This window comes from Sitophilus oryzae, unplaced genomic scaffold, assembly GCF_002938485.1.
Source record: "Sitophilus oryzae breed Bouriz unplaced genomic scaffold, Soryzae_2.0 scaffold_942_pilon_pilon, whole genome shotgun sequence".
Classification (NCBI taxonomy): Eukaryota; Metazoa; Arthropoda; class Insecta; order Coleoptera; family Curculionidae; genus Sitophilus; species Sitophilus oryzae.
In genome coordinates, this window is record NW_022147575.1 from 898,666 (window position 1) to 909,344 (window position 10,679).

The window sequence follows — 10,679 nt, forward strand, 5'->3', positions numbered from 1 at the left end:
ATAGAAAAATATAACCTGATAAAGAACAATTTTAAATGTTAAATTCTATTTTGATTGAAAAATTATTGGACCATGGCTTTTATTATCTTACATTGTACAATAATGTGTAAATAATGTATTTAAACAAATAAAATATTATTGGCTAAGGCTTTTTTTTAAAACGCTGTACTTAAACTGCCGTTAATAGATGTGACGTCGTTGATGTGACGCACTTGACGGCTTTTTAATGCTTCGGTTAAAATGCCGTCGAACGGTCGCGTACTAAAATGCCGTTAATCAATTTGTGTTCCGTTTTCCGTTGCCCTTTTGGTATGTTTTTTTCGTCGCGTTTGCATTATTATTGTAGTAACAATTTGTGCTAAGTGCTATAAGTTGATTTTAATTAAGGTGTACATCTGGATATTATCGGTTCAGGATGGAGTAAGTGTTTCAGTTAGTTTTCTGATTGTTAATTTATCTATAAACATTTTTAGGTTAGTTAAGTACCTAATTATTTTTCATGACTGAAATTAGCATGCTGAAAATTGGGGATAGGTTCAGCTCATTCGCTGACGCAAAGAAAGCGATTGAGGAACTTGTTGAAAATACGTACACAACATTTTGGAAACGAGATGCCCGTACGATTGCAAGCAGTAAAATTGTGAGACCAGTAGAAAGCTCTTTGATTTATTATCAACTTCTATATGCATGTAATCACGGTGGAAAGAAGTTTAAGGGGGGTGGAAAAAATTCGACAGTCTTGGACATTTAAAGAAGATTGCCCAGTACATGTAAGATTGAAAGCATCGTATGATGGAAAAGCACTCGAGGTAACATCGGTTCAAATGAAGCACAATCATGTCACTTCGAACGTAAGTTTACAAATTAGTTGACATATAGTATGCTTTTAGAATTCTTGCTTGAACAGTATTTTATTCATAAAAGATATATTTTGTAGGTTCTACATGCGCATAACCCTAGCCAAAGAAAACTTCCCAGTAACATGAAGGAAAGTGTCAAGGATTATTTGAATATGAATGCCAATAGAAAAATGATACAGCAAAAAGTTCAAGAAAGTACTGGTAAAATTGTTACTTAACAAGATTTAACAAATATGAAGATATCCGATCAATCAAGAAAAGAAAACTTAGATGGCTGCTTAAATATACTTAAATCTAAATATGGTAAACTAAAATATTCTATTATCGTCTTATTAGTCCCAATAACTACTCTGTTTTCAGGTGCCAATGTAGCTGTTTTGCGAGACGAAGACAATAATTTCAGAGGACTTTTCATTCAAAGTCCAACCATGAAAAGTACAATGAAGGCTTTTCCAGAATTTCTTACAGTATAAATATACATAGTATATTTATAGTATACATATAAATTACTTAAATAGGATTACCTGTTTTTCTCATAAAGGACGTCCAAAAGGACAGGACTTAACAGTCATAGGACTACCAAAGAAAAAGAAAAGATGTACTGTAGCATTTGCTAAACAATCCTATCATGAAAAACAAAATGTAATCCTGAATTGCTTCGTTAAGGATCGTAACATCGTTAGAGACATCACAAATATAAAGAAGAAATATCACATGTCGTTCTTGATGAGGCTGTTGATATCCACATAATAAGGTAAGTCTAGCAATACCTAATAATTACCAAATTAATAACTAATAATGTAAATTTACGATTTTTAGAAGTTTTTGCACCGAGAAAGCCTTTGAAAAAATAACCAATCTAGTTGAGCAGAAACGACTTCAACAAAGTTGGTTTTGTTGTGTGTGCAGTGAAGACAGGCAGAAAAATCATATGTCACTTTGTTGCAGTAGATGCCTTCTACTGTTTGACCAGCGGATCTGAAGCTACGGAAGGAATGCGAGAAAAAAAAATCGATATTGCCACGTTTATCTATAAAATTACAAAATTGCCAGACATGAACTATAAATTTAATATATTTTTATTATATATAATGTGTTTAGCATATATTCTGACGTATATTACTAAGGAATTTTAACGTAGTTCATATTGTTGGATATGTTTTATTTAATAACTTATTTCTTTCATTCTGTATAATCTGCTTATTACGAAAGGTGAAGATATATCAAGGACATCATTGACAAACCGGCATCGCCGCGCATGGCCGCCTATTCGTCGAACATGATTGGCGAGAGTACGTCATAGGATTTGTTACCACGCGGTTGCCATGACTTTTACGCCTTTCCTATTCGCTAGCCTTATCCCCAACTTCACGGTCACTTCTGAAAAGAGTGGAAATATTGAATACTATTGAAATATCCAGTGGCGGTGTCATTCTTTTGATCATTATTACTTTCTCTCGTTATTTTATACCGGTTATCCTAAACTTTATTCCTATATTTTTCGTATATTTAATAGTTAAGTTGTGTTTTATTGTTTTGTTATCTTGTTATAATGTTTTTCGTTAGTAGTTTTTAATTATAAGTTGGATCGCGTATATTTGTATTTTAAAATGAATAAATTTGTTAAGGGTAAGACGCTACATAGCCAGGATAAGAGAAATAATAGCTAATTTATATAGGCAAGTAGAATAATATTAATATAATTATTAGAATATTAAAATTAAATTTGGCTAAAATAAAAAGCACCACATTTTACCTAAATATTTTAGCTAAACTAAAATAAATGTAAATAAACGTGGATGAAAACTCATTTGGTTTATTTCCTTGTGTTCATAATAGGGTTTGCGACGAAGAAGCTACAGAGACTTCCCTTAAGTTGCCGCTTAAACGTAAACTTAAGCGGATATCTCTTTATACCGGAGTTAGCGTATCGGCTATAAAAAAATTCACACAGAAGATAAAAAAAAGACTGGAAACTAACCCCGATAAAATGATATCCAGCCCTGGAAAGAAACGGCCACGTGAGACTGCTGTTGAAAAGCTCGACGACTTTGATTTCCAAGTGGTCAGGAATTTGATAAATAGATTTTATCTCGAATTCAAAGTCGTCCCCACAATTAGAAAGCTTTTGCAAAAATTGAAGGAAGAATTGAATTTTCCTTTGACAGGGAAACGCTTAGGGGGTTATTAAAATCAAATGGATTTTTTGGCGTAAATGTCAAAATAACAGATAAATATTAATGGAGCGGCCCATTATATTGCAGAGAGAGATAAATATATACGCAAAATTCGAATATATCGTCAAGTATTATCTATTTGGATGAAACATAGGTAGACAATGACCTAACCTTTAAAAAGTGCTGGCGGAGCGATACCATATCTGGTGTAATAGGCAATATTGGATCTACTGGTGTGTAAAATTATGTTTTGTTTGCGCTTCCAAAGTTAACTATTTTCAAGATTTTTTTTGCTGGAAATAGTTATATCTAAAATAATGTATTATAGAAAAAATATAGTTAGTACAGATATATAAATAAATATACCTCAAGACTCAGTCTTGATCATCTGCTGATGATGTTAACATGGTTAGCAAAACGTGCGTCCAGTGTAAAAGTAAAAGTGTTATGGTGTATTGTGCTGATTTAGTATTTTATTTTGATGTGTAACATCAAAGCTTCCAACCCCAGCTGTAATTATTTCTTCAATTATATTAACAACACATAATAATAAAATTATTCAAAATATTTAAGTGAGCTTTAATAAAAGCTTTTAGTGTTTATCTGCTAACTCAACAGTAACGATACAAAGAGGATAAAGTTTTTTGAAAAAAATTATTAATCTGAATATTATATTTATGATACACATTATTTTCATAAAAACACCGTACGCCCATGCCTATTTTATGAATGAAATTGGGCGTGTTTTGTTTACAACTGCGTTCCCCTGCCGATACCCCGTAGCTACAGATCCGTTGGTCACACTATATGGAGACATATTCGTTGTGCAGGATTGACTAAGCGACCTAAATCAAAACTGTGGTTTTGCAGAGAATGCTATCTATAGCATTATTAATTTTTGTTATAATATAAGTTGACGTAGAATTATTTTTAAATTGTCAGTTTATAATTTGCAATAAAAACCTGAAAACCAATGCCATATATTACATTTTATCGCAAATACATTTTCAAACCTTATTCAGAATAAGCCATGACGGATTTTGGACAACATTACATTACAAATTATTAAGTATTAATCAGTAGCCTACTCTGCATTAACGATTAACGGCATTTTAGTACGCGACCGTTCGACGGCATTTTAACCAAAGCATTAAAAAGCCGTCAAGTGCGTCACATCAACGACGTCATACCTATTAACGGCATTTCAGTAGGCTACCGTTTAACGGCAGTTTAAGTACAGCCTTTTTAAAAATTATTAATTCTTTAAATCATTATGCAGGTGAAAACAAATTCGAGTGCCACTTAAGATTAAGTATATGGAAAAAATCTACTTTTCTTACGATTATTTGTATTTCGTAAAAAAATCAATTTACCAAAAAACACTTGATGAACTTTATGAAAAATAGAATATTTTATGTTTTTGAGCCATTATTTCGTAATAAAATTTTAAAAATTGTGGATGTTATCATATGAGTACGATTTGAAGTTTTGAACGTTCAGTAACTTTCAAACGAGTCGGTTAAATGAAAAATCATATCAGGCCTTTTTTGAGAACTGTTTAATGTCCTACAAAAATATATATCGATTTTTACAACAATACTTTGTTAGAATAAAATTCCAAAAAAGTTGTTTCCCCTGTGTTACTTAAATTATGGGAAATAAAAAATCAGGATGAGACACCTTTAAAAAAATTCAAATTTTTTCTCCAAAAATTCCAAATTTTAAAAGAATTTTTCTCGCGACAAAAAACTCATAGTCGTGTTTCTGGGGTCAAAATATACTAGCCCTAAAAATATTTGCACTTATTTAAGACTCACCCTGTATTTTGTTTATTTTTAAGAACATTGAAATATGGTATACTCTTACACACATTTTAATACCAAAGCGAATGGCGATTGTAAAAAAAATTGTAACAGCCCTGAAAGGGTACCAGTTTACCCTCTACTACCATAACGGAAACTTTAATTTCAATTTTACAGTATCGCCATTCGTTTTGGTATTAAAACATGTGTAATAGCACCAAATTTCAAGAAAAACGATTTACAAGTATTCTTAAAAATAAACAATTGTTATTTTTTATACAAGGCAATAAAATGGTATTTTATCGTCGACCGAAAATATTAATTCACGAGCGATGATATCGCGAGTGAATTAATTTCGGGAGAAGATAATGTAATTTTATCGTCGTGTATAAAACAATATTTTTTCCATAGCGAGTTACGTTTTAAAAAATATTCAGAAATTATTATTTCAAGGAATTTATTACGAGTAGACAAAATATTGTGCTGGGTTGGCGTTGGTTTCTATGTAATTTGACAAATAAATAAAGCTGTCTCTTTAGTTATCAGTTTTGAGTCAATATTTTTTAATTCTCTTTCGTGTCGATTGCTGATTGAATTGGAGCCAGAGATGGGGCTCAAAACGAAATAAGCAAATTGCCAACAGATATTCAGGCTGAGGCGACAAACGCCATATCCAAACTAATTCCATTTAAATCCCGAATAACTTATGAAAAGGAATACAAACATTTTCAAAAATGGAGGCAATTAAAAAACGTGCGAGAAGAAATAAGTTTTTAACCTATCCTCGCTGTTAAAGTATTATTTAATCTACCCTTGCGGTTAAAGTACTATTTTATCTACTATTTTTGATAGATATAAGGCTATGTAAAATATAGCAATATATATATATATATATACAGTTGCTATGTAAAAAAACAAAATATATTATTTTTATTTAACCTTTGGAGGGCTGTAATTTCTTCAGGAATCATTTTAGGGCATATGTTCATTGGAACTTTTTGTTTTATTTTCTTCCGTAGAATCACCCATCAAAAATAGATACAGTATTTTTTGACACCCTGTATTTTGACGTTCCAGTAATGTGTAACAGCAATAACAATGTGGAGAATCTTATTTGGTCGTAGCTCTACCTGGAGAGTCAGTTTTTTATTTAAATCTTTTTGCGCCTTGCATATTTGAATTTGATTCTCATTTTACTCTCGCTACTGTACGCTGAAAACAACTATTCTTATTGTATTCATTTTATTATCCTGTGGCCATAAAGTGTAAAACTGTACTTTTAAAAGTTAGTAGAAAGGCTTGATAGGTAAGATTGTACCATATATATATATATAAAATTTTCCCCCTGCTAAGTAAATGTATAGTATTTTAGATACCAAGAATAAAGAATTTTCGTAGTGTTTTTCGAAGAGTTTTCTTTGACTTGAGCGAACCCCTAACCCCTTATAAGAGTTTTGTTCCAAATGCTAGCTAAAAAATAATCGTTATTATTACAGATTGTGGATGTGGACACAGGAAAACTCTTAGGACCAAACCAAGAAGGTGAAATTCGACTCAAAACACCATACCTTATGTGTGGATACCACAACCTAGATAAAACCGACAGCTTCGATGAAGATGGCTTCCTAAAAATGAGCGATTTAGGTTATTACGATATTGACCACTACATATACGTCACTGATCGCATCAAGGAGATGTTCAAATACCAGGGCAACCAAGTCAGTCCATCCACCATAGAAAATAGTCTATTATCCCATCCGTCTGTTGAAGAAGCTGTGGTGTTTGGTGTTCCACATCGTATAGATAATAATCATCCCGCTGCTTTGGTAGTTGTCAAGCCCGGTCAGAGATTGGAAGCAAAAGAATTGATAGATTTTACCGATCTTCGATTGGCAGATACTCACAGGTTGAGAGGAGGAGTGATCATTGTGAACAGTATTCCAAAAACTCCAACGGGAAAAGCGCAAAGAAGGTCTCTCAAAGAAATGTTCGGGAAAAAAGCGAGATAGTTGCATAGTGGTATTGTTTTTAAATTTCAGAAAAATGTAAGAAAGATAAAGAATAAAGAATTTTAGATCATATATATATATATACATATTTTTATCAATTTTTATACCTTTTAATTGTAAAATTTTAAATGTGAATAAAATTGCCGAAAAATTGTAAACACCAGTAATTACGTAGTTGTAGGGTGCAATAACATTCAATAACTCAACTTTCCCGGATATTCAATCAATTTTCAAGATTCAATTCATTTTTCAAACAAAAACATGTGCGCCACTGACTTCTCTTCTTTGGATATCAAAATTGTGTAGGCCTTTTAATGCCAATTAAAAGTTATATCTTGATATTTTGTCGAATTCGACCTCCTTGATGAGATAAACGCAATTTTATTAATCACAATTAATAAAATTTAAATTAAAATAAAATTAATACATTATATATTTTACCTACTTTATTATTAAATATTATTACTATTAGGTATTATTACTATTAGTCGCACCTATAGCAATTTCAAATAAGAAAAATTAATTGTATTTAAGATGATTAAAAAAAACTAATTTAAAAAAATAACGTCCTGTAACTCTAAAACTATGCATTTTAATATTTTTGGATGAAGAACCAATGAGTATTTATTTAAAACTTTAGCAAGTTAATGAAATTACATTTCTTTAAAGGTTGTTATTAGACTTGGATCAAATTCTTAAAATTGCGTTTATCTCATCAAGGAGGCTGAAATCGACAAAATATCAAGAGACAACTTTTAATCGGCATTAAACTGCTTATACTATTTTGCTAGTAAAAAAATCAGTGGCGTACATGCTATTTTAAGAAAAATATTCCAGCGATAACCCATATGCACGTCCCTGGTGAATACGTTAACGCTTTTTTAGCTTTAACATATGTCACATTTATAGTGACTTTTATCCTCAAAATTTCGTTCGAGACGCTAAAAGTACTTGGAAGAAAATTATAATTAATCGAAAAAATATTAAAACTTTAACACCCTGTAGCCACGAAACAAAGCAGAATTGGACCTATGTTGATATGAAAAGTCTCATCTCTATCTCTATATCTCTATCTCTAGTCGGAATCTCCCCACGAGAGATGGCACATGCTTTTTGAAACACCCTATATAAAACATTTTTCGTGTATTTGCTTTTTAAACCCGTGTATTTGTTTCATAGATTTAGTAAGAACAGATATCACATTAGACATTTTAACCCGATCAAACAATCGGAGGTTGACTACGTACTGTAAAAACCAACTGAGATAGAGAAGGCGACATTGCCACATCTCAAATTTGCGCCTATCTACTTAGTTTAATTTGCAGAAAAGGGGACTTTAAAACCTTTACCGGATATCAATAAATCTCAATTTCTTAATTAAATTAATAGTTTATTTTTAAAGAAGCATGCGTAATAATATGTTATTAACCAGAGGATATATGCGTTACTATTAAAGGACATGTTTACTGTTTAATGTGCTGAAACGTCTAGAACTATTGGCAACGTCGCTGCTAGTCTTCCAGAATGAAATGAGCCGTCCGTCCCACCACCCCTCGCGACGGCCCTTGGTCCGTTATAGCGTACTACGTTTAGCTTACGGTATGTTTGCAGTCGGAATCAAGCCTGAAGTGAACTTTTCAGTGTTTTCAGTAGTTTTTGCTTTTGTTTAACGTACTTTTGAATCTGCGAATTTTCAATATGGTACGACAGTGTCAAATGTGTGGAAAAATAAGCTCAAATTACCCGAATTTGTCTCTTCACAGGTAGGTATTGTTTCCGCCGCGCCGTAATCGCCGTACATAGGCGTCCCACAAGGAGCCTCTCACAATTAAAATAATTTCTAATTATATTTGTTGAATTTTGAGCTATTAAAACAAGAACGTAGTAGCCGGTAATTGAATTATAATTCGTCTCAATTACTACTTAACTGTTGTAGATCATAACAAACTTGAATATAAACGTTGCATTTGAAACTTTATTATAAGCCAGAAAGTGACATTTTTTTTCTTAAAATTGCATCATATTTTGGTCATTATATACGATATTCTAAAGGAATTTTGCTCAACATATAAACAAAGGTGTTTACCCGCCCTTTTTTACATTTTATTGCATTATTATATCTGCCCCTTCGGCCTCGTTTAAACAATTTTTTACCACCGTACAAATACCTCTTCCTAGAGTTATTTGTACGGTGTGTTTATCTTTTTTTTAGAATGGGACGAACTGGAAATAATTCTTAGGCTACTAGTTTTATACATACCTATATACAGAGTGACCCAGGCCTCCAAAAAAGCTTTTTACCTATTACGTTTTTGGTTTGTAATTTTTATTTCAATTTTTTACATAAGATGGGGGCCATTGTAACGCACATTTTCAAAATATTTTTGTCAACATACAGGGTGATTCAAACCGCAATACATATGCTTTATACAGTTCATGAAGATTGGGACATTTAACTAAAATTTGATTGTCTGATGAAGCTACCTTTAAAAGTAATGGATTTGTAAATAAACGTAATATTTATTATTATGCGACAGAAATCCCATACTGTAGCACACAGATTTGATACTTTTAATGATAAATTGCCTTCTAACAACAAATGCCTTCTATTGAGAGACTAAAAGGTAATTGCCTCGTATCAGAGCCATCATAATACAAGAAGAAGACCGAAAGAGTCAAATCTTGTCTTATATTTTCAAAAAAACACAATTTTCTCATTAAATATTGATTTTAGGTATAGGAAGTTATTAATAATACAAGATTAAACAACTATTACATAGTACTTTACAGGAAGCTATCGATTGCGAACTAACTAAATCGTTACTAATTGCTAATTTTAAAAAGTTCTTTTTAAGATCAAAAAAGGTAAAACTAAAACCTAAATTATCATTTGAGATTAAACGGGAAGTTCTAAATAATGTTGCCTATTCTAAACAAGAAAAATTTATTTATAAGTTTTATAACATCTCTAATTAAATTTGGACGAAAATAACATTTCTGTTTGCTGTAGATAATTTTCTCAGGGAAAATACGTAAATAAAAATGACTTTTTAAGTAAAAAAAAGTCAAAAGGACAAGTTATTCCAAAAGGACTGTCCTTTTCAAAAAGGACAGGTGGCAACCCTAGGTATTTCTGGATTGGAAATTTAATGGCAAATCTACAACTTTAGTTTGAAAATATGTTCCGGCCACCTATGTTTACAAAAATGTCTAAAATGTGCTTTACCATTGCCTCCATATTCTGAAAAAAAATTGAAAGAAAAGTCACCAGCCACAAACCTAATATAGAACTGTTTCGGAAGCCTGAGTCACCCTATAAATATTCAAAAGTAACTGAAAGTTTATATAGAATTAACTGAAAGTTTAAATTAAAAATCGACGTTGGAGCGATTTTCGAAAACTACCTACTAACGTTTCAACATAAGTATATGTGGGATATTAATTATATTATTATATTAGACCTTATAACAAAACGCATCTGACGAAAAAGTGTTAATGTAGTATATTAATATGGAGTAAACATTTTACTAATTACTTTACTTTTACTTTACTAATTAAATTCGTTCCAAAAAACGATACGCCACTGGCCATTAGAACAATCCAAATGCGCCTAGTTGCCGGGGTCGGAAATTTTAGACTTCTCTGTCTCTTCTGTCCTTGTTTGACACATTGGAATGTTTGATACACTACCAACGAGTATTTATGAATGAGATGTTCGGTCTATATTTATAATGTCTTTGATTTGTTTAGTCCGCTGTTTACAGTATTTTCCGATGGTCGCAGCCCCGGCGGAGAATGCACCAAATTTATAAGCGCATTAAAATGTGGCTA

At 31.7% G+C, this 10,679-nt stretch overlaps 1 protein-coding gene and 2 long non-coding RNA genes across 4 annotated transcripts in view; all 3 read left to right on the top strand.

The window, feature by feature from the left end:
* Window positions 1-6,883, top strand: part of LOC115891010 (luciferin 4-monooxygenase-like) — a 29,176-nt gene extending 22,293 nt beyond the window's left edge. For both annotated transcript variants that reach the window (XM_030911400.1, XM_030911401.1), the window contains one exon: window positions 6,336-6,883. In XM_030911400.1, the coding sequence (XP_030767260.1) occupies window positions 6,336-6,848 (513 nt within the window). In that variant the 3' untranslated portion in view covers window positions 6,849-6,883. The remainder of the gene's footprint in view (window positions 1-6,335) is intronic.
* LOC115891012 lies at window positions 242-587 on the top strand. The gene is made up of 2 exons (XR_004051737.1): window positions 242-420; window positions 474-587. It is a non-coding gene; the product is annotated as an uncharacterized LOC115891012 (long non-coding RNA).
* LOC115891011 lies at window positions 1,019-1,260 on the top strand. The gene is made up of 2 exons (XR_004051736.1): window positions 1,019-1,061; window positions 1,221-1,260. It is a non-coding gene; the product is annotated as an uncharacterized LOC115891011 (long non-coding RNA).
* Window positions 6,884-10,679: the final 3,796 nt, after the last annotated feature.